This window comes from Anopheles nili, chromosome 3, assembly GCF_943737925.1.
Source record: "Anopheles nili chromosome 3, idAnoNiliSN_F5_01, whole genome shotgun sequence".
NCBI lineage: Eukaryota > Metazoa > Arthropoda > Insecta > Diptera > Culicidae > Anopheles > Anopheles nili.
Genome location: NC_071292.1, coordinates 25,950,857 through 25,973,517, shown reverse-complemented (window position 1 = coordinate 25,973,517; position 22,661 = coordinate 25,950,857). Strand labels below are relative to the sequence as shown.

The following is a 22,661-nucleotide window of genomic DNA, read 5'->3' as shown; positions in this document are numbered from 1 at the left end:
CGTTGGTTTTCGTATCGATTTTTTTATTCATTTATTTATTTATCTCAATTCGATTTAGTTAATAATTGGTTTTGGGAACTATAAAAGAAATAATAAAAAAAAAACAAGGACATCACACGCGCTCACTGCCTCGGGATGGTCTCGTATCATAAATTATACAATGTACAACGCTAACCTTATGCACGTACCAAGATCATACACCACGGATTCTGATGGAAGGCGTCCGCCGATGGGCTAGGCTCCAAGCCACCCGCTTTGGGGTGAGGCTGAGTTTTCCCGGCCGTCTATCGAACGGGAAGCGTGGGAGGAATAAAAACAAAATCGCAACGTTACGTAATCATATCACTGATGGTGCTCTAACTCCTCGCGGGATAAAAAAGGAGCACCGGAACGTGTCCATTTGCAAGGAAAACCACGCTTTTGAGAGTGTGTTTATGGGGATGTTTGTCTGTGTGTGTCTGTGTGTTTGGAGCACCATTTTGGTTTCGAAACGACGGATGGAGATCCTTTTTTAGGGGGTTTTCTCCTGCTTCCGCAGCGCAGCGAATTCTCGATCGCGATCTATTGCTAAAATCTTCCCGAGCCGTTTCCTTGATCGACTCAAGGAGCGTGTTTCTTCGTGTGACGAAGTTTTAAACATGTGAATATGAAGGACTTTGCTTGGGCTTGCTATTAAGTGTGTTTTCTTTTTGTTATCTTCCATCAAAAACTGGCACATGATAATCATTCCACCTTCTTTTCCTCCGTGGCCGCTCTTTCCTCTATCCGTCATCACGTCCTCTTTCCTCGCGCTCTCTTACGTGTCTAGCAAAAGTTGATTCCGAATGCACCGACGAATCGTGCTCTGAAATGTCACCGACTGTTTAAGAAGGGCAGGGATTTGTGTTGGATGTGGCTATTGCGCCGGAATGGTTCCGCACCGTACCGGATCGTTTGGAATTCTCGAATCCCCCACCTGTTCGCACGCGCACGGTGTTCTTTAGTTGGGATAGCGATAGAAGATCGGATTGTACGGTCTCTTCGAGAAGCGCTCCGGTTGGACGTCAGCCCGCAGAATCACCACCCCGGATGGGTTCACCTTCACCTTTATCTTGGTCTGGGGGCTCAGCACTCCATAGTCGACCTCCTCGTACAGGTCCTGCAGAAGCGAGAAAAGCGAAGGAACGCGTTAACAACAGCTGCTGGTAGGTTTTGGCGCGTAGTTGCACCGTACCTCAACCCTATAGCCCGTGGGAGAAATCAAACCCAGCTCACGGAGGGTCACGGCCACATCCGACGGTGTACCGTCCGTTCGCCGGTTTACGAAGGCGATCGCGTACGAGTAGTACGTCTGGTAGATCGGGGTAATCGGTCGGGACCAGATCTCGATGCCTTTGTGCTGGTGGGTAGAAACGAAACAATCGTTAGTCAAACGTCACAATTACGCCGTGGTTGAATTTTTTTTCCACCAAGTTACCTTGTAAATCCGCCGTCCCTGAATACCGAGCGGGTCCTGATCCACAGCGATGATCTTGCGGTTCTGCAGGATCGCCTTAAACTCGGGTCGGATCGTGCGCAGATCGACCGACATCATGAGCGGAGCGGCCATTATCGCCCAGAGCGCCATCTGCGTCTTGGACTGCTCGTAACTGAGGCCGAAGTTGCCGATAATGAGCTGGTGTGAGGGGACAAACAGGAAGATGATCGTGAGGAATGACGCAGCGCCAGTAGTCGAATGCACTACCTACCATGTCTGGATCGTTCCAGTGTCCTGGGCCGGCGTTGGGGATGATCGCATCCTGATTGTTGCCGTAGTAATCGATGATGCTCTCCAGCGAGGCCCACGAGTCTTGGATGTCGTCGTAGTTACGCCACAGGTTGCAGTGTTGGATGATCGATGAGTAGTTCGGCTGAAAGAAAGAAATAAAAATAATTCATTTAGATTGCATCGATCTTGTCGGATACACGTCCTCAAGCACTCACGTTCATGCCCGCATAGATCTGGTACACCGGCCAGCTGCAAGAGTAGATCATCGGTCGGCCGGTGGAGTTCAAATGGCGTCCAAACTCCGGATAACCATGGTCCATATCGATCGGCAGCGAGTAGCAACCATCCAGCTTGACATAGTCGACGTCCCACGAGGCGAACTGAGCCGCATCGTTGGCCGAGAAACCCAGGATGCCCGGGTATCCAGCGCACGTGTAGTTACCGTAATCCTCATAGATACCGAATTTCAGACCCTTCGCATGCACGTAGTTGGCCAGCGCCTTCATGCCACTCGGGAAACGGCGCCGATCGGCCACCAGCTCACCACGCAGCCCACGGGACTTCTCCAGCCAGCAATCGTCGACGTTGATGTACTCGTAGCCGACGGCGGCGTAGCCTTCGCTCACGACCAGGTCAGCCATCGAACGGAAAAGGTGCTCACTGCAAACGGGAATTGTATCGGAGCGGTTAAGGAACGAGTTTGGCACGATTAAAATCACATTCATCGAGCATATAGCTTTCTCTGCTTAGGGATATTTAACAACTGGAAAAAAAGTCCCTTCTCTAATTTGTAAGATAAAAACCAGTTACTAAAACAATCAATTTGACAGCTCATGAATACAAAAACGAGTAAAGCAAATGTAAACAATAGAGTTGAGTCTTAAAAAGCCTTAGATTTATGTTGTATAAGCACCCATTTTTCTAAAACTAGGTTTTTTTCAATTTACAAAGCACCCCGATCATAATGTTTTCCGCTCAGAATTTAGTAATTATTCACATCAGATCATGATCTTGAATGAAAAACATGTTAAAGTTAAGTTAAGCTCTGTAGTATGTTCAGACAAAACTTCAATACTGGATTTACTCATGAATGCCGCTAGCAAATCATGTATTGGTTAACCCACTCCATCTACTGTAACGGAAAGTGCCGTAAACCATTTCCACCCTAGCAGACAATCGCCAAAGCTCGACATCAACAGCAACGACCCACCGAGCCCTTCCCTTCGCAAAAGATCAGCGTTTCATCGCTTCAGGCAAACTCCCAGCCACCCCACGTGCACGAGGGCTGCATTAGAACCGCCCGTGTGGAGTATTCGAGTATTTCCGCCTTCTCGGGAGGCAACCCTTTGAGATGGTGACATTGTATAGCGTTACCTACGAGTCACGCAAAGCAAAGAGATGCCCGCTGCATGCTAATGTGGACCTCACCACAGCCTACTGATGCGCGTTCCGGGTCCTTTTTAAGCTTCGCATCATTGCGCGGGCTCAGGTGAGAGGTACATTCAAGCCTCCCGAGACTCGAGAAGATAAATGCCCATCGAAGGAACGTTTCCTGGCCTACGGCTTTGCGTGGTCTGTACAGAACGGGGTGCTTTCGTGATTTCCTGAATTCGCGCCTGCTGCTCTCGTGTTGAACCTTCAGGGCAAATGTTGCGCTATAGGTCAAATCAGCGGTTTCTTTGCACGCTCGATGCTCCAGTGACCCTTCTGTCGTGGGTTCCGATGCCGTGTGACCGGGTCGGCGTATGGACAGCTCACCCTGAACAAGGTGACCACGCGTGGCGATCAGCCTGACCCAGTTCTTCGGAGCTTAAGTCGCGTGAGATTGCTTCCACGTCTCGTTCCTAGCAATGGCATTGACATCACCCTCTCACTGTCGTCAGGAGGGACATGATACGACGAGCGTGTCGGATTAAGCAGAAGCGCTGCGGCAGATGAATCGAAGATCTCATCTACAAGAGATCGATCGATCGAGCCGATAATACTTCATGTCTTTGTGGCTCGTCTTGCTCACGCTTTAGAGCGTCCTCAAGAGCCCGCTCGAGATGATCTGTTGGGAAAGACGCTATTGTTAAATTCAATTTACATCTTCGGCACCTTCCATTGATTTCCCATCCCTTCAGCGGCAGGTTGATTATCGCAATGGGGACCTTTTTTTTGCTTCGCTTTGGGATTGGCCCGATCGACGTTCGAAACAATCGAAGGGTCACCGAGATCATGTTTGGTGCGTTTTGGAATGGTGTCCTCGTGCAGATATCGCGTTTTAATAATAGCCACTCGAGATGAGATGAAGCACGACAGGAAGGTGCGCCTTTAAACGTCCTTGTCGCCGACGATGACATATAGTAGATATCTCTTTTTTGTGTGTGATTGTCCTCCCCTTTAGAGAAAGGGGAGAATTAAAATATGAACATTGATCGTGGTTTATGGATGACGTTTGAGTTTCGTTTCCCAGCCCCCTTAGGGCGATAGGTGATTTAGTGATCGAGTCGTGTGGTGAATGAATTGCATTTTAGGGGTTTCTGAGTGGTAATTTCGTAATTTTTCCGTAAGCCTGGGCTATTTTTTATTGTCCAATCAGAAAGGAAAATGATGTATTTCACCACTCGCCAAGGCCAAGGTCTGCGTAAGTTACGATATGACGTTAAAAATGGGTTGACTACGGCAGTATTATTTACGATCAGACCCGGTAGAGATACTATCTCAAAGCAGCCTTCCATGTGCATGGGCTTTAATTTAATTTGAAGAGCACGTTATAAGCAAAACACGCCCTTCGATGTATCTGCTGCACCAGCGAAACGGTGTTCGGCTTCATCGAGATAATGTCTTATGTCAGCCCACCCAACTGAGGCCCTTACGAGAAGTTCCTACATGCAGGTCGATCGGGCATTTGCAAAACGCACGATCAGAGCGTGTTTCCTTGCTGGCTTTGAGGTCGATCTTGATCCAATTTAAACGCCTGTTGACTCAAGTGATCTCAACCGCCCACTCATCGAATCGTCCGAAGCCTTTTTGAAGCGATCCTCCTCGGCGGAAAGTCGGCGTACTTAGCGTCTAGTGTTTGCTCGTCCGCTCAATAACACCCATGGCCAGCAGTAGCTCTGAACCCGAACCGTTCGATCGCGTGTGGAAAGTTTCCGCTAATGTTGCTCTCTCGACCACTAGCGGATCACTTCGATCGTACGGTGGTCTCGCAGTTGGTTCCGTGGTTGCGTTGATGCGGTCGCGTGAAGATTGCCCAGGAGATTGTTAGCTCACACGCCCGGTCATGGATTGAGAGACCGAGCTGCTGGAAGGTGACCGTTTTGGTGATCAAAAATTGTTAGATTTAATTGACGCGGTGCCTCAGCGGGCAGCAACACGATGTTTCGATGTATGCGAGGGTGGCATGCTGGGTAGATAATTATGCCCATTATGCAAATGAGTGACCATTTCCCCTATGAGGCTGTTAATTCCGGGGGCCCCAGATGGAATTAGGAGAGTGTCTTTTTCGCCCGTTCACCATTTGTCCCCATCGGTGAACGTCCGAAGGGCAATTATCCTCCCGAGGAAGCCACGCGGACTTCAATCAAACTGGCCGGACATTGGCCATTGGTGGAGGGCATTGCAATCGCTTCCATCGTGCGGCCAGAATCTCCGGACCTCCAATGTCTGTTCGATGAATTCAATTACCGCGTGGCTGCTTGCGAAATCGATGTCCTCTCCTTTCCGGGGCGAAGGAAATTGGAAAGGGATTCGTCAACCGCCGGTTTGCGCGTCCAGAATTCGTGCCCGTAATGCGCAACCGAACGCGATGGGAAGTTTGGTCCCCGCGAGTGAGCGGCAAATCCGGAGGAAACGTGACCACGCTTGTGATCGATTTGTTGCTACCGCTCACGATCCGGCATAGAATGTGCTCGCGCGCGCGTCACAAATCAAACCATCGCGCGCGATTGTTTTCGGGTCACCCGGCACGGATTCTCACAGGCATCATTAACCGTCACGGAGGGATTTTTGTGTGTGTGTGTGTGTGTGTACATATAGCTCGACCACCCGCCACATTGGTATGGTAATAATTAGCTTGTTGGCTAACAAATGCCGCTCCGCAACACGCTCGCACGCTCCTGGCGGGCGGATGAGCTGGGTGCGATCGGTAATTACGGGTGACGATTGCGAAACGCCACCGTTGTTTCACCGCATTTGCCGCGAGAGGGCGCCACCCGCGTTTGGCGCGAAAGTGGCACCACGCGGCGGCTCTGACCACATGGATTATGGAGTGTGCATATTTTTACATAAGCTCGTTGCGGTCACGAGCTCCGGGATGGCCGTCTGCTTCTGGTCGCCGGAATTGGAGCACACCGCGTGTCATATAAGGAGACGCATTTGAAGCGATGGTCGATGGCACGTCTTCGTAGGCCAGCAAAAAAAAATCGCTCTCATTGCACGAGAAAAACACAGCGCTACTCGAGGTGTCGCAACGTAAATCAATTTTGTTTGGCTTTGTTTTGCGTGTCGGATCCCGTGGCGGAGACTGCAGGAACAGTTCAGTGACTTTTATGGACACCTTTGGCTAGCCGTGATCTCGTTTGGTCACAGTTATTTGGCATCCTTGTGTGACGATGAGCTGCTCAGCTGGCAGGCACGTCTTTTTGTAATGCAAACTCGATGAGCCGATGTGCGAGTGGCGCTCAAAAAATAGTCAGAATAATAGTGTCGATGGTTTCGCAACTTCGGGTGACACGCGGATCCGGGTTTCGAGACACGTGGTGGGAATTGTTACTCGGTTACTGCTGGCGTCCGGCGCATGGTTGATCTGATTTATTGGTCTCTCCATACCGCTATGGAAAATCACCCCATCTCCGGGGGTCCCTTTCGAAAGCTATTCTTTTTCCTGCACGATGGACACGATTCTGTGTGGCACAAACACACATACCCACAGGTTGGTGTCCTGCCATGAAGCAAGCGGGAAGAACGCGATCGCCAGCGCTTGTTTGCGTGCGATTGGAAACGCAACCGGAACGCGTATGCGCAAGAAGTCGGTTACGTAACGGACTCGCGAAAGGTCAAGCTAGACCTTTTCTGCTGCATGCACACGAACTGTCGGCAATCCCGTTCGGGGGGGGAGGCTCGCCTGCTAACCCCCTATCCTTTTTGAGAGGTGAAAGATGCTGCCCAACAATGGTTAAAAGTGATTTTTTTCGGGACTTACATTACCCGAATCGTGCCGGCGGTATTAAGCGGCCTGGCAACATCTCGGCTCGGCACGTTCCCGGTACTCCGTTTTTTCATCGCTTATGCAACAATCGATCTAAATAAAATAAAATGTAATAAGTCTTCGGTGTGCCCTCGGGCGCACTTAGTACGCCGGTTTGGTTGTTTTTCTTTTTCCTTCACATCTGCAGCGCCACGTGTCTCATGAGTGAAGGCAGTGCTTTTGAGAAGCTTCCGAGACACAGGGACGGAATTTTATGCCACGGGTAATAAGTGGCTCGTAAAGAAATGCAAAATATGAAGCGATCGGGTGATCGTGACGACGGAACTCGATGGTAAATCCGGTAGGCATACCATCGTTTCCTTCCCGAGACTGGGCTGACCTTTTTAACCCCACTTTTTCCCGTGAGGTAGCGTTGAGCTATCGAACAGCAGTTGAGTGATTTGTTTCCCACTTTTATCATAAATAATCCACCCCTGGGTCGGCTGTGATGGATGGATGTAGCGAATGGATGTAGGTAATCACGTCGGCGAAAGGTGGCGTTCATCATTTTTTCCCAGCCCTCCCTGGGAGGCTGTGAAAATGCTTTGCCCTCTCCAAACAGTGGCGATTTGTTTTTAATCTCATTCCGAAGCACTGCACCTGCCAATAAAGCTTCTCCAAAGCCAAGCCAAAGCCTCTCGGTGTCATGCAAACTATCGATTAAATGTGCACGTGTATAAGGAGGGGTGTTTTGTTTTTCCAGCGAAGATGAGCTCGCCTAATGGCCGTTGCATAAATCACGCCGGAATTCATTGCGGACAGCCGAGTGTGGTTTTATGATCGTAGCTATGGCTTGGCGTTTTTGCGCGATGATGGAAAACAAATAATGCATCGTAAAATGTTGCAAATTATTCATTGATAGTTGGTCATTAAAAAGTGCTTTATCCTGTTGCAGGTGCTTGCTGTTTAAGATTGTCAGATACGCTTACTAAGTATCTTGGGCATGAAATGTGTTTCTTATCTTTATCTTATAACGGACAGTTAACTTTAACAATGTATTTAGCGAAACCGTTATCAGAAGTTGCGGAATACAATTGACCCGAAAAATGTCATGATTTATTATCAAATTTGACTTAAAATTGTTCCAATTGTTCCAGCACACGTTCAATAATTCACAACCCACTCTTAAACGACACACACACACGTCCCATTGCGCGGAATCGTGTCTCATATCCATTCGTTAGAGCTCAAAACTGAGCGCAGGCTATTTACACGTTAGCGTAAATCACTTTCACTTTCATCCTTAAAGCACACCGACCCACCCTGTGGTGAAGCATTGGTGCGGCTTTTTAAAACGAGAGCACACCGGCACCATAAATCAACGGATCCAACTGACCAACTGAAATTCATGGCCACGGACGAGGGGCAATTACGCAACGGTGAAGTGCACCGCCAAAATCCACCCGAACGAGGGGCAGGGCCCACCGCAAAGTGGGAGCATATTTTCCAGCAATATCAAACCCAACGCGGCCTTTGCTGCTTCGCCTTTCGTGAGGGATCTATTGTGCTCCCGATCAAGAGAAGGTAGAGCAGCTCAAGCCACCAATCTGTATTTCCTCGCCCGAAACGTGAAAATACGGCACAGTTGCGTGTTGGAAAATAATTGATGCTAGGAACCCCGCCCCGGGGTACGACGACACTTGGCGGTGGTGCATAGAAATTCGACCCGTTCGTATTAGATCCAGTGAATGCAACAAACGAGGCTCCCTCCTCAAGGTGCACCATTTCACTGGTGAAGATCGCAGGTGGTCAGTGTCGGTGTTCGCCTCTATTTTGTTCCTTCGTTCGTGATGCGCTAATTTGTAGCGAGGAACCGAAAGCTTGGTCGAATTAGCGGTTGGTGTGGTTTTTCCCCGTTTGGGCCCCTTTTTTACCACTATTTGATTCGGGTTAGGCTTGTAAAGGAAAAAGCTCGCGTGTTGCTCGCACAACATTCGTTTTATCCGCGGTTTCCTTTCGAATTGCAGGCACGTGCCGTTGGGGTGTTTTGGTATTTTTTTTTACAAGCTTTTTCTGACTGGGTATCTGACTGGGTATCGTCATAAAAAGCTTCTTGAGGTTTAAAGAGACTCAAACGAAAGTATTGAAAAAAGGTACATTAGCATTTGTGCTCTTCAGCTGATCGACACGTACAGGCAAGTAGAATCATTCGTAAATGTGGTCTCTTTCAGCAAACGTGACCCTCAGCAAGTGTGTGCTTCTTTTGAACAAACGTCACACTCAGCAAATGTGGCACATCTTACCTGATGCAATTTTCCGGATCACCTTCGCAGTCCGTGTTGCAACGGAAGCGCTCCCACGACAGCCATCCCATCGGAGGTGTCCGGGCGAGCCCGTTCTCGAGGCTGTAGATGCAAACGGGTAGAAGGGCGATGGACAGAAGGACGGTGGCCAACAGGAGCGTGGCTCGCACCGCCGATGTCCCTCCTCTACTTTTGCGTGGTGTCATTGTGTGCGTTGTTGGGGTGTTGTTTAGCTAAGCTGCTCACCGGAAAGGATGAAGGTTACTCTGAAACGATTAAAAAAGGTGTGGAGAACGATTAAGATTTTTTTCAGGATGGCGCCAATGGCAGGCGAAATTCTGGAGCACGAAATTGGTTCGCCATTGCAAGATTACGTCTGATACAGACCGAAAGAGGCTTGATGAAAACGGTATCACATTAGATTATGCAAATGAGCAGCACGGGATACATGTTGTGATTTACGAAATTAGACTCGGGCTTTCGTAAAATCCTTCTAAAACTGTACCTGCCGATCATTTATGCAGTAGTAAATCTTGAAAACCTTACCCCCACGGGTGTCTTTTTACGCAGCAGTAAATGTGATCTAGCTCTTAATGTTGAAGGTTCCTTAAAATTTCTAAGCATGTGCTATAATTCAAATTGATTTGTTTTTTTTCCTCTCTCGCATTCGGTGGTTGCTTACGCGAAATGGTAGTAAATCTTTAACAACCTCAATTTACGACGACGCAACCAAAATCGCGTCTTTGCATAATCCATGGACAAACCTTTCCCGTGTTTCAGAAGGTTTTTTATATGATAGTTTAAAAGCAAAAAAACAAAATTGCGCGCCTTATTGTAGCGAATAGAATGAACCACGTTACTCGAATGGACACAACATTATAATAAGGCAAACGGTCTCATTCGGACGTTTGTTTGTATTAGAGACTTTCAAAACGAACCCACCCGGATTCGCCGTAACACGGGGCGTGACCGGCACATGCCTTTAATTATGTCTGCGAAAATAAATCCAATTACGGGATATGATTGGATCGAAATTCATTTCAATTTACGTTAATTACATTTCCATCGGCAACGGCACCCCCCACCCCCCAGGAAAATGCTCCACACCGATGGTTGTGGTGCATAGGCGTGGAAGTCCGAGATCGGTCGAGCTGCAAGAGTCGTAATGAGCATGGCTGGGTGAAATGATAAACAGCTCGCCGACACGCTGGAATCAAATGCCAGCCGACGTCGAACAACCTACTGACGTGCTGAGATCCTTGTGCGCATGTGGAGACCCCACCGTTGTAGTAGGTGTCGGCTATTAACACTACCTGATTATGCTTCATTACACTTTATGTAACCGTGCATGTGTGATCTCGCGACTTTGGCCACACGAGACCCGAGAGGCTGGCCATACGATGTTACATTCCCGGCTTATGCTCATGCGAGACAACCGCGAAGGAAGCGTGAGAGAGTCTTGGCCTGGCGAGTCCAATAGATGGGCGAAATGTCTACAATTTGGCGACGGAACAGGCAACACCCATCGCACCCACGTACGTATCGACGGACACTTCAAAGAGCAGCTCGCTGAACATAGCAGCACCTCATCGATGGTTGGAGTGGAAAAATAATGACGGTGCAATAAACATTTCTCGGCCGATCGGGTCCATCATAAATCGTTCGCTCGAGTGCAACCGATACGCCCCCGAACCCTAACCCGGGACATGATTAGCTTTTGGCGCGGCCACCGGTTGGGTTATAATTTGAATACAATGCAAAAATAAAGTAGTTCCCGAACGGCCACATCTCACGTCGCCATCAATCACCCGCGGTCGAGCCATCGGGCGGGAGTAGCTTTGGGATTTATTTTACGAACCAAACCACACGAAAACGGTAACAGCGAAAAAAAGAATGAAGGCTCAGTCTCACACGATCGCATGTAGCTTCCCGGTACGGTGTCTGCTGATCCGTTGTTAAACAGCTGGTTGGAAGAGGAAATCGATCACCACTCGCCAGTGGCAATCTTTGGCCAGCGGCTGTCACGAAAGTACACAGGGTGGCTCATAATTTGATGTATGAAGCCAATTGTTAGAGCTGGAAGTATCGGTGGTACTCGTGTTACGAGCTAACAAGGCGCTAAAGTGGCGTTGAAACCGATGTTTAGGACCGCAGTAGGGGTTGTTTTGGAGCAGTCACTTTTGTGGTAATGCACAGTGTTTTAGCTTCACAAATTGATGGTTTATTTCGTGGAATGCTGAATTTATTATTTTAAATTAATTAAAATAGAAACAAATTCATTTCACGCGTTTAGGATCTCGAGTTGAAGTCTATAGCAAGGATTACATTTGGAATGGAACAGAATGGAAATGACAGGCCTTGACATATGAGCGTGCCTCAAAGCGAAGAAGTTCTTCGCCAGTCCTTAACGAGACTTTCGAAATACCGTAAAAAAAGCCCTTAAATTTGGGTCCGATTCTCCGATGACCCATCTCGATCTCCTTCCATACGAGCATCTTCACGGTCGCGGATTGAAGCATTTCGGCAGATTTGTAATGCCGTACTTGCCGCCTTTCATCAACTTCGTTCGTTAACTGCAGCACCTGGAACCGAGCGGCTCGTTAGGTCAGCAGCTTAGCTTCACCACCTTCTCGGAGTCTCCTTGCACTTTATCACTTTGCCCTTAAACTTTGCCAACGTCCACTCCATCGCGAACGCCAACACTAATGGCACATCTGTAACGCTCTCTATCTCTATCTTCTCTCTTTTCCAGGCAAAAATGGCATCAATGAAGGTGAGTCACCCGCTGATCGTCCAGATGGACCCCACGTACCCACACCCAAGTGGCCCAATTCTTGACCCATCCGCCGAGTTCCGACTTAAGATCAATCTCCAGATCTCGAGAGGAGTGGGTCTCGATTTTTACGAGCGCCCGAAGCGAAATATCCCCCCATCGAAACCGTTGTGGCGGCTTTAGATTTCGAGATCGCATTAGCAAATGATGCCGTGCGTGGTTGCAAGTACACCATTCGTTTGCCCTCTCTAAGCGCTGAATAGCGGTGTTCCAAACCGAAGGTCAGCCCAGCAGCAGCAGCAGCAGCAGCAGCAGCGAGCCTCCATCAGGGTGGTTATTCCCTTGCGTGAGGATGGCAATGATTAGCGAGTGGCACTGATGCCGGACACCGATACCGGCCCAATCGGGCAGTGTACCTTGAACTTTTCCGTAGTTACTCGATTTCGTGGTCACGCCACCCGCGGGAATGGAGCTTCTGGTGGATCCCGGAGCTACATCGACCGGGTCCGGCGGTTACGAAACGGTTAGATGCCAACCGGACTGCTTTATGAGGGCCTAATAACCTGAAATTATAACACTCTCACGCCCCGGCAGCATCTTGGCAAAAGCACGCCCGGCCCTGAAACGCCGCTTTGAGCAGCAAATTGTCCGTACATCCACCGGTGCCCATCGATTGTAGTTGCTCACGGCGATGGCACGCCTCACTTTCGAGTCTATGCGCAATCGCGAACTGCGCAGAGTATCGTCATCGCTGGTGCTTGAGGTGAGACTCGATTGTGACATTTGGATCAATCGGTCGAAGCAAAAGCGCAGCATAAAGGAAGGACCGGCAGCAGAAGGGTTCGCGCTGAGACATTTGAGCTCGGTGTTGGGCAGGGTTGCCCAGCGAGTCGCACATAAATCATCGTCCACGGGCGGCGGCTGCTCGTAAAAGGAAGTACGCACGGTGTTCGAATCCGCGGTGCAATTAAGATGCGATGTCGATCGCGTGAAATCGCGATGGTGCACTCGCGGTGGGGTGAGATTTAGGCGTTAAGGGCCCCCTGGGGGGGCGTCTTTGGCCCTATGTTCGATTGCAACAAAGTGGCGCACGCTCTTAAACGGCGAGTGAGCGATTTGTTCGCTAGATTGGGCCGTAGATTTGATCGGAAAACCAAGCGCGCATAGCTGTGTTTTTATTGCTTTTTTTTATGTGCTCCAATTTTTTTTTCACCACGACGCTGGTCGTCCATGCGTCCGATGTATGGTGGCTAGCTGCTTAGGGAGAACTGTACTGGTAAGGTAAAAACGGGTTAATCACCACCATGGGAAATATGTTGCTGCTATGTTGCGTGGGAATTAACGTCTCTTATGTAGCGAAGGTGCCCGAAGCCAACAGTAAAAAATGGGTTCTGAATTGAACTGGTTTAGTTCAATTCAATCAATTAATGGTGGGTCAACCGGAAGTAGAGGGATTCTTTGGTGTTTTTTAAACGAAAGACACTAAGCAGTGCTTTTGCCTATATGGATCATGATTTCGGTACCAATAGTGACATACAGGCAATCTTTTGGATGGAGTGTTCTCATGGATCGTTGTGGAAATGATAGTACCATCAACTCTAACCATTGAATGATCTTTCACAAAGATACTATAAACGTAAAGCACGCCCAGCTTGTAAAGCTTGCCCATTACAGGTCAAATAGTCACTAAGGCTTTCATCACCGCTTTCATCACCATAAGGCACGCCGTCTATTGAAAGTACTGATGCTGATTGCAGTAAGGCATGTTAATTGTACCTTCTGCTCTGTGCGCTATTGCATCTTCGAGTTCTCATGCCCAATGTCATTCTTGGCTTTCCCGGACACTGTGCATTGTCACAATTCTTTCCAGCTGAAAACGCCATTTTACGACACCGAATTGTTCACAATTAACAATGCGTACGAGCACACCGAGAGTACCGATTTGTGGCCTGATCGAGTTAGAACAACTGGAGCAATCGAGTGGTTACACCATGTCAAAATATGTTGAGATTTTTCAAGGAATTATGCGTATGGACCACAAACTACGGCAGCTGCTGGTTGCGATCGTTATCCCACGTGTTCGCACATGGCGCTTAGCTGCCCAGGAAGGAACCAACTCCCACACACTACCACAGAGTGCGCATAACTTCCCTTCCAGCCCTTTGGGGCGTAGACAGAAAGCATACCGAGGTGCGCCACCCTTTTGCGGCCCAACCTCGTTGGGGGTTGTATTTTCTCCACCTCTTCGAAGGTGGTGGGCTCAAAATAAAGCCATTGTTGCTGATTATCACCACCACCGCGAGGCACCGCACATACACACACACCCGGTTCCCTTCGAGTGGCGAAAGAGGGTGGCGCCCGCCTTTCGGGGTTGAGTAAGCGAAGGTAAAGTGCACCAATTTGCCCACCAACAGCCGCAGGGTGCGAGGGTTCTCCGTTAAATACGCACAGGAAATGGTGTGGTGGCGTGTTGCATCGGCCATGTAAACCGGCCGCAACCGACGGCAAGGCGGGATGATGGGCAAGGCGAACACGAGCCCGGTTGTGTGGTGGAATGGCATCTGCGCGCATGTGCAAATAATTTGGGTTCAATCCGCCGAAAAGGGAAATTACGGGGCTTGGGTCGCTTTTAAAACGACACGATAGTGTTGGCGATTACGAGAGGAGTCACCCGAGAAGGAAGGATGGATGCGTGGTAATAGCGGATGGAGTAATGGGCCAGGGTAGGGTTAAACCTTCTCCGGTCGCTTCCGGCCGAGGCCGCAATTCCAGAGTCAACAAATTGCGAGTCACACACCAAAAAAGAAACGAGTGTAATAAAAATAGTTGTAAAACTGCCCGGCGCTTCATTTGGTGCTGCGATAAATGGGCAATTGCTGGCATCGCACACGGCGAGCACGTGGTGCAAATGGTTAAAATGTGAGCAATATTTTAACACGATTACCGCACGCCGCCGGGTAATGGTGGCGCGTAGGTAATGGCCACACAGTAATTATCCTAATAAATGGCTGTCCGGTGGACGAGTTCGATTGGCAAAAACATGTAATTAGCATTGTTCCCACTTGCGCCGTGGTGAACACTAACAAACTGGGGGCATCTGGCATCGTTTTTCCGATGGAAACTGATTTTGCAACGGGCGATCTTGAAGTTAAGTAATTTTAGTATTTCGCGTTTTTATTACACTCACATGAATACTTAGTGTCAATGCAAGCAGATTGTGAGTAGATTTTGAAGAGTATGTATTAAAATTATAAAGGCTTAAAAAGAGGCTTTAATACATAAAAGCACTATTACTCAACAACAACATGCACTGGTTTTAGGGCAAACAAATTCTTACGTTAATTTGCCTTCAGGCTGATCAATAGTTTTATCTCAAACAACGGGAAAAATCGTAAAACCGTGCTCGCGCAAACACCATACGCGTAGCGCTTTTAACGATTTTCCCGTACACGGTGCGCAGTTTCCTTTCTGCTTCCAGTTCGCACGAGCCATTGCGCAACCGTGTGCGAGCACAGCCGTACCCAGATCCACCGGCCCTCCGGGTTTAGGGGTTACTCAGGCTTTCATCGTGGAAACGGCACTTCAATGGGGGTTTTGTTTTCCGCCGTCACGATAGCGTTACGATTTTTCGATTTTGGCTCAAGTTCAGCATCTTTCCTCTTTGCGAGGGATGTTCGTTTGTTGGCGCTTTTGGTTGCTGTCTCGACGGCCGGTGTCACCAGTGACACACATAGGTCAGCGCTTCAGAAGCGATCGTTAGGCCGCAGCTGGTCTTAGAAACGCTTTTCCATCGCTTCATTGGCAAGGACACTCAAACGTCGTTCAGATCGTTCCTTCTATCGATCGTGCATAAGAGCTTATTTTTGCTTATTTCATGTGAGTCCTCTTCGGTAGCGAACTCTGCAACAGGACAGTTGACATTCAAACCGGACACATCCGAACCTCGCTGAAGCTGCGAAGAATATGTTTCATTTTATGTCGCACCGTTTTGCCGACCTTTCCGAAGACGGACACAGCCGCCGGAGGCTAGTTCCTGTGAGAACTCTTCATCCTCGAAGCGAACGTATAAAATCGCACCCCACAAACGCTGGCACGCGGAGACCGTAAGGAAACGACCTTTTTGCGCCGAGTTCGGCTTTGGATTGTTGACCGTTTCTATGGCCGTTTTGCTTTAATTTAATTAGACCTCGCGAGGTGTTGATGCCACAAATGCCGTGGCAGGATTGTGCCGTCCGACAATTAACATTCAGCCATGAATTGAAGGCTCCGGACACGTCTTGCTTGTGCCGCATTAAGTGATGGGCGTGGGAAAGCGGGTATCCTCTGCAAACATTCCCGCAATGAGCTGTAGATTTAATTGAAGGAAACAAAAATTACTCCGCGGCTGTTTGGAAGACACAAACGCGCAGTGATACCATTATTAACGGGCGTGTTGAAGGCCGCACGGTGCGACTAGTGGTCAATTTGCTCTCACCAAGCCATCCATTTTCGCATTTCGTTTTTCGCCATTACGAGCTATCATCCGTTAGACATTGCTTTTTGATGATTTTTTAGGTAAGCCGAAACCAACCATCAAGATGAACGCTGATTATCTTCCGCTGGTATGCTAGCAACTTTTTCTCGTGCTGATAAACTTTGCCTTCCCTTCATGATGGGTTTATTTTATCTGCGAATCTTCACTCGGTGTGTTAAATTTCACCACCAACACGGGCTCTAGCGTAGTCGGCACGTGTCGAACTCGCGCCAGCCGGTCCCTGGGCAATGTGTGAAACGATCGATATCATTATCATAACTTTCCGAAAGTTACTCACAACGTTGGTGATGGTTTATGATAACGACTTCCCATAAGGTCTCCTTCGCACGCGTCTCCTGCGACCTAAGCCACCAGCCAGTTGTTCAGTCGACAGTGCCTCATCCAGCACCCGATCGTGCCAATAAGTGGCCGATTTCGATTACCAAACGGTGGGTGAAAACCGCGCACTGATCGGTAAATATCGATCGACACACCGCCAAGCGATCGAAATCGACGGTTCATTCACCAGCAGCCGCGTTGGTCACGTCACCGATGTAACCGCTTCGATTAGTATGATAATTTATGCGGCAACCCCGCTTGGAACCACTTGGAAAGGGAGTCCCTGGGGTCGAGGCAATTGTGCTACCGCGGTTTTCGTGTGTCCGCTTTCCGCTTGGCTTCTATTTTGTCGAGACAACAATGTGTCAAACGGGTTGGGGGAGCGCAACAAACGATGACGTTTTGCTCACCATCTAAGTGGTCTTCTTGCCGCAATGGGGAGCGAAAAAACGAGACGGAAAGCGCCCCGGACAAGACGATGGTTTCGTTAGTTGACCACGGCCAGGTTAATGGGGGCTGAGGTTACATGGAAGCAGGAGAAAGAAGGTGAAAGAAACAAACATCCATCATGCTTTACAAAGCAGGAAAAGGTGATAAAGCGAAATGATGGAGAAGCGGCCACCAGCTTATCCGGTGAGACGGAAGCACGCGTGTGTTCACCTGCAATGCCTCATCGGTGGATGGGTTTATACGATCGAGCTTTAATTGTCCTTCCACGAAACGGATCGAGCCGGATGAGAGCCTTACGAGCGAAACCGGGCGGTCCTTGTAACGTCTCTCGTGGCGCACGTGCACAACCGGCTTCAGTTCAACCGCCATTTGTCAACCCAATCGGTGGCCATTTAGCGCGCATTTATCGGAGCGAGGAAGTGCGATCGCGCACACTCATACACGATCGTGCGATCGTGTGACGGTGGTGTTGTGGAAAGTCATTACGAAATTGAAAGTTGCGATCGAAGCTAAGGGCGGCGGGCGCGCGCGCGTGTCGTGTATGTTGGCGTTACGTTTTTCTTTCTTTTCGTTTCTTGGTTTGCAACACCCCGTGCAAGGAATACCGAGATCCGAGCTTCCGGGCGGCCAGTCGTGTCGGAATGGCGCGAAGAAATTCGCATTTCGCGGTCGGAAAAACAAACAAAGCGAAAAAGAAGGAGGAAGAAAACGAAAAAAAAAACCATCAATCAAACTGGATGCCCGGCGTAGGTATTTGAGTGTCGATAGAAAATGGTTCAGATTTCGTATGGATGCCTGGTACCGAGGGTCGTCCTGTGCATACATAATGTTTCGGTCATCGATCGATCATTCAATGTGTACTTTTCACCAATAGGATTTCATATTGTTCGCTTGAAACATTCCAATAATTGTTGTCCTACTTTCCGTCTATTTGTGGCAATTCTCTCGGAGATCGGTGTGCTGCAGATCCTTCTCGTGCTTTTCAGATTGCCAGCGTGCGTTGTTGAAACCCATTTCCCGTGCCCACGACGCTACACGTTACCATGTTACCGGGAAACGGTTACAATCGCGGTGCGTATTCGCAATCGAAACGATCAAAACGGACCAAACGAGCACGGACAATTTCCCGTCCCCAATTCTGGCCGTCCGGCGTGCGTTCGCAGATTGCTTATCTGTTTTCTGCAGATTGCAATCGTGAAAATGCAATGCGGCGGTGAGAAATTGTGTGCATGCTCACCTGTCGAACCCACGACCCACTACTGTAGAGCCGCGTTAAGACAAGCCCATTTTGCAACGGCACGAGACATGAGCGAGGCCATTCTCGGTGGGTCGAACCATTCCTTTGGTAGGAGAAATGGGACAAATTAACAGCCTAAAATTTTAATTGACAACATACTTGGCTGCGCAATGCCACTTTAGTGTCACATTGGACGTAATCCGCCCGAATCGCACGTCACGTGGAGGCTTTGTTTTTCCCCTGTCTACTTCGATTTGTGTTCCATCATTGAGACACGTTCGCTTTTCCCACCCACCGACTCTCGGTTTCCGCTGAGTTGCTCACATTAAAGCCAAACACCGTCATGAGGGATTGTGCAACAGCGCAACCGTTCGGTCGGATGAACTACGGTTGTGATGGGCGAATCATTTCAGTTCCCGACAACAGTAGATCGGTTCGATTTTCTCCAACCGTTATCAGGGATAGCTCGCGCGATCTTTCACCACCAAACGTCAGTGGCGTTACTCGGTTACGTAAGGCATTTGGGAAATGCGAGTTAATTACAAACGCGGGCGTGTTTATTCTATCCAGCCCTTTTTTCCCAGCGGAATATGCACGATAGCGATCTCCCGGATCGGTTGCTAATTCACGTATCGATCGACTATCGGAGATAAAGTGATTTTCATTTTTCTGTCTCTCGGATTTAGAACGCTGCTTCCTTTCAAGCGGGCGGCTGCAGTCGGTATCGCAGATCTGGTTGGATTGTGGTGACTTTCTCTTTATGCTTTAAAGGAGGTAGCATTACGCCGGTGGCGTCATTTACAAAAGATAGCAGTTTTTTTGTGAAATTGACCGTGATGTTTTTTTAAATTGATTTAATTTTACAAGCCGATTTACCAAGTGAATTGAATATATTTAATTTGATTTCAATAAAAATTATTTTATGTAGTAATACTTATGTACATCTAATAGTAATATCAGGAGCAACTGAATGAAAAAAACCGAGCCGCCTTTTACATATCTATTCATCCACTGGTTGTTAAGCAGCTGAAAGTTTTTTTTAATGTTTCACCCCATAAATTACATGTCCACGACGTGACTACCATTATATTTTATCTTTCACTCAACCCGAACCCTACAACAATAAAAGTGTCGACAGGCAGTCAATCAAGCGTTGAACAAGGACTGTAGCAACGAAAAAAAAAACAGACGGGAACATAGTAATTTAAAACCAAATCGCACCAAAGGATACAATCGCGATCGAAACGCGATCAAATTGGGCAGGGCAAGTGTGATGGGGTGAAACGTTAGAAAAGAGCGTTAAAAAAACAGCAACACCCCAAATGTTGACCGAGAAAACCCGACGAAGGTTGACTTCATATTGTCTGCCGTCCCGGAGCTGCGAAAAAGTTGTTTCGATTAATCCACAGCTCGAGCTTGCGATAATCGGTGCTGCGGTTCGCCAAGGGGTTGGCATTTATACACACCCGCTTATCTGCATCACCTTAATTCCGGTCGATTCTATCCCATCTAAGCGAGCGCATAATTTCAGCGCGGAACCGGCTTACCTTTTAGCACTTGGGCAGCACCGTGGGCACCAAAAAGAAGCACTCGAGCGTCTTTTCGACTCGATTGGAAACACCCATCGGCCTCGCTAATGGAAACTATCATAGCGAATTGACCAACAACGTTTTTCCGATCGTAGCCTTTTCATTGCTCATTTTATTTTTCGCTTTTCGCTCGATAGCCGGTTTCGTTGAGGTTCGCTTTCATCGATTGGGTGGAGAATTACTTGTGGAGCGCATTTAATTGAGCGTGTTTACATAAGGCCGAACGAGCTTTCGTGAGCGATCTGTGCTCGCAAATTAAATCATTCTATTATACACCCAACAAACAACCGTGAAATGGTGGAAGACGCGCCCAACAACAACAAAAAGCGCAAAGTCACATGTTTTATTCATTCGAAAAGAAGTGTACAGCTTCTGCAGTGGCCGCTAAACATTCGCAACAAATTGACCTTTTTGCATGGACAATAGGAGAGGGATCATCACCGTGTCCCCGCCTCGGGAGCACCGAACACCAAACCGCCAAACATTTGTTTGCGCATTTTCCGCACCACACAAAACCATCTCGCTCCCGTTCTTTGTTAGATCAGGGTTCGCTTCTTTTATTTCGCAGTGTTTGTGTGTGTTTTTGCTCCGCACAATTTCGCATTGTTGCGGTGAGGCGTTTCCTTTTGTGCATGAATAAAAGAACACCATTATGATGCTGGTCGGTTTGGCCAGATCGATGTAAGTGCTCGCATCCCTCCCGAACCCTAGCAGAGCGGGAAAAGGAGCCTGGAAATCGAATTAAATAAAATGTGAAAGGCAAAACTGAACGGCACCTTGCTTTTATCATCGATCGACCCTTCGCCGTTGACTTTGGAGCGGTTGAGAGCGTTATGTGAGTTAGTTTTTATTGCAACCCTCGCGAGGTCTCGTATCAAAGCGTCGTCCGTGTGCCGTTCCGGGGATTATTGATCGCGGAACAAAATTGAATACAGCCTCCCAGAAGGAGCTTGGGTCATTTTTTTGTGTGTCTCCCCCATCGGAAAGCGCTGTCCATTTGCTCGACGCCCCGCGTGTTCGATCTCCGCGCGATTGTTTCCGATCACGTCCGGTGGTCGGTTGTTCAATAAATCATAATGCCAGCGCGTGTTGCAGCTATTGAAACCTTCAAGCAAATCGTCGTCGCTTCGGGAGGAAAGATTTATCATTGCTTGACCGTGGCGACGGCCGGTTAAATGGTTTACGATCATACCGGGATTGCACCGATCATCATGTGAACGGATCGTTTTAAACCGGTGCTGTATCTGATTTCAGCGCCCGATCTTCGAGGAGAGTTCGTTACTGCATTGGTCGTTTAAATCCGTCTCCAAATCCGGCTTATTAGAACAATGCTAGTCAAGAATCGAGCCATAATTGCGAGCTGCTGGTCGATTCGCGAGCACGTTTTTTGTTATGATTATTTAAACAAAGAGCAATTGAAAAGCGTTCTTAACTGGAAAAGCGAAAGTGATCGTAAAGCCCCATCATCTTCCTTTCACCGGTACGCTATTCTCAACTCCTCATCAACTTGACCACAGCTGGCTATTAGATCGAGCCGAGCGATCGAGTAATTGGAGCAGTCAACCAACCGTGTTACATAATCGAATCAACTTCCTTGAAAGGGTTCGAAGAGGGCTTAAAAAAAGATCCGTTTGTTTTACACATCGCAGGGGCTCGAGGAATGCCCTAATCGGACCCCGCACATCAAAGCTCATAATTTCACGACTTATGTTTTCGCGTGTTCGATGACGGGGGCAGTCCAAACCATGGTGGGTGAAAATGTAGAAAAAAAATCAAATAAATACATGCAGCCCTTTTATTTTTTGTTGCTCGTATTTACCGGTGCCATTTCATCGATGACCGAGCTCGATCGAACGGTGCACGCGCACCGCACTCCCTGTGCACCACTTTTCCGACTCATTTTCCGCACACCGGTACGAGTTTCCGTTCCAGCAGCAACCAACGGCCAGCAGCGCAATTGCAGCACGTTGCGTCGTTACGTTGTTATGCTTTGGTGCATCCTTTTCCTCGTCGTCGGCGTGTAGCCCCGGTTTTCGCTTTTCATTACTCTTGCTTTTCTTTATGCTGTTTTTCCTCTCACTTTCTTTCTCTTTCCCACTCGGAATTAAAGACCCAACGGTGGTGGTAAACCATTCTTGGCTCCCTAACGAGGGTGTTCCATCGATGGTGGCGGCGCCGGCGATGGTAAAATAGTGGCGGCATTAAATTTAATAATCTCAAATGCCTCACGATTTAGGGACCGCTCGAGGAGGGTGCCCTTTTTCTCCTGTCGAAGGGCTGTGGGGCACGCGTGATTTATGTGAGGACTTTTCTACTAGCGCGCGCGCGCGAAGAAAGACAGGTTCCTTTGTTGCAACGAAAACCCGGCCACGGATGCAATCCTCGGCGCAAATGTGGCCACTCAGCCGTTTTATACAGATTATATTATTAAATTACCATGCAGTGGTGCACATCGTGTGGAGCACCACCAGAGCTGTTGGATGGAGCTGTTGCAGCCGATTGATGTACCATCATGACGTTCATGATGATGATGATGA

At 48.5% G+C, this 22,661-nt stretch overlaps 2 protein-coding genes across 2 annotated transcripts in view; one reads left to right on the top strand and one right to left on the bottom strand.

Moving 5' to 3' along the window:
• LOC128722845 (6-phosphofructo-2-kinase/fructose-2,6-bisphosphatase 1-like) overlaps positions 1–22,661 on the top strand; it is a 62,681-nt gene that overhangs the window by 4,798 nt on the left and 35,222 nt on the right. The window contains exon 2 of the mRNA XM_053816528.1: positions 11,976–11,996. Coding sequence (XP_053672503.1) covers positions 11,976–11,996 — 21 coding nt within the window. The remainder of the gene's footprint in view (positions 1–11,975; positions 11,997–22,661) is intronic.
• Positions 113–22,661, bottom strand: part of LOC128722846 (alpha-N-acetylgalactosaminidase) — a 44,323-nt gene continuing 21,774 nt past the window's right edge. Inside the window, exons 2-7 of the mRNA XM_053816529.1 lie at positions 9,224–9,489; positions 1,963–2,407; positions 1,728–1,889; positions 1,457–1,654; positions 1,214–1,378; positions 113–1,138 (exon numbers count right to left, since the gene is read on the bottom strand). Of these exons, the coding sequence (XP_053672504.1) occupies positions 980–1,138; positions 1,214–1,378; positions 1,457–1,654; positions 1,728–1,889; positions 1,963–2,407; positions 9,224–9,429 (1,335 nt within the window). The 5' untranslated portion in view covers positions 9,430–9,489 and the 3' untranslated portion in view covers positions 113–979. The remainder of the gene's footprint in view (positions 1,139–1,213; positions 1,379–1,456; positions 1,655–1,727; positions 1,890–1,962; positions 2,408–9,223; positions 9,490–22,661) is intronic.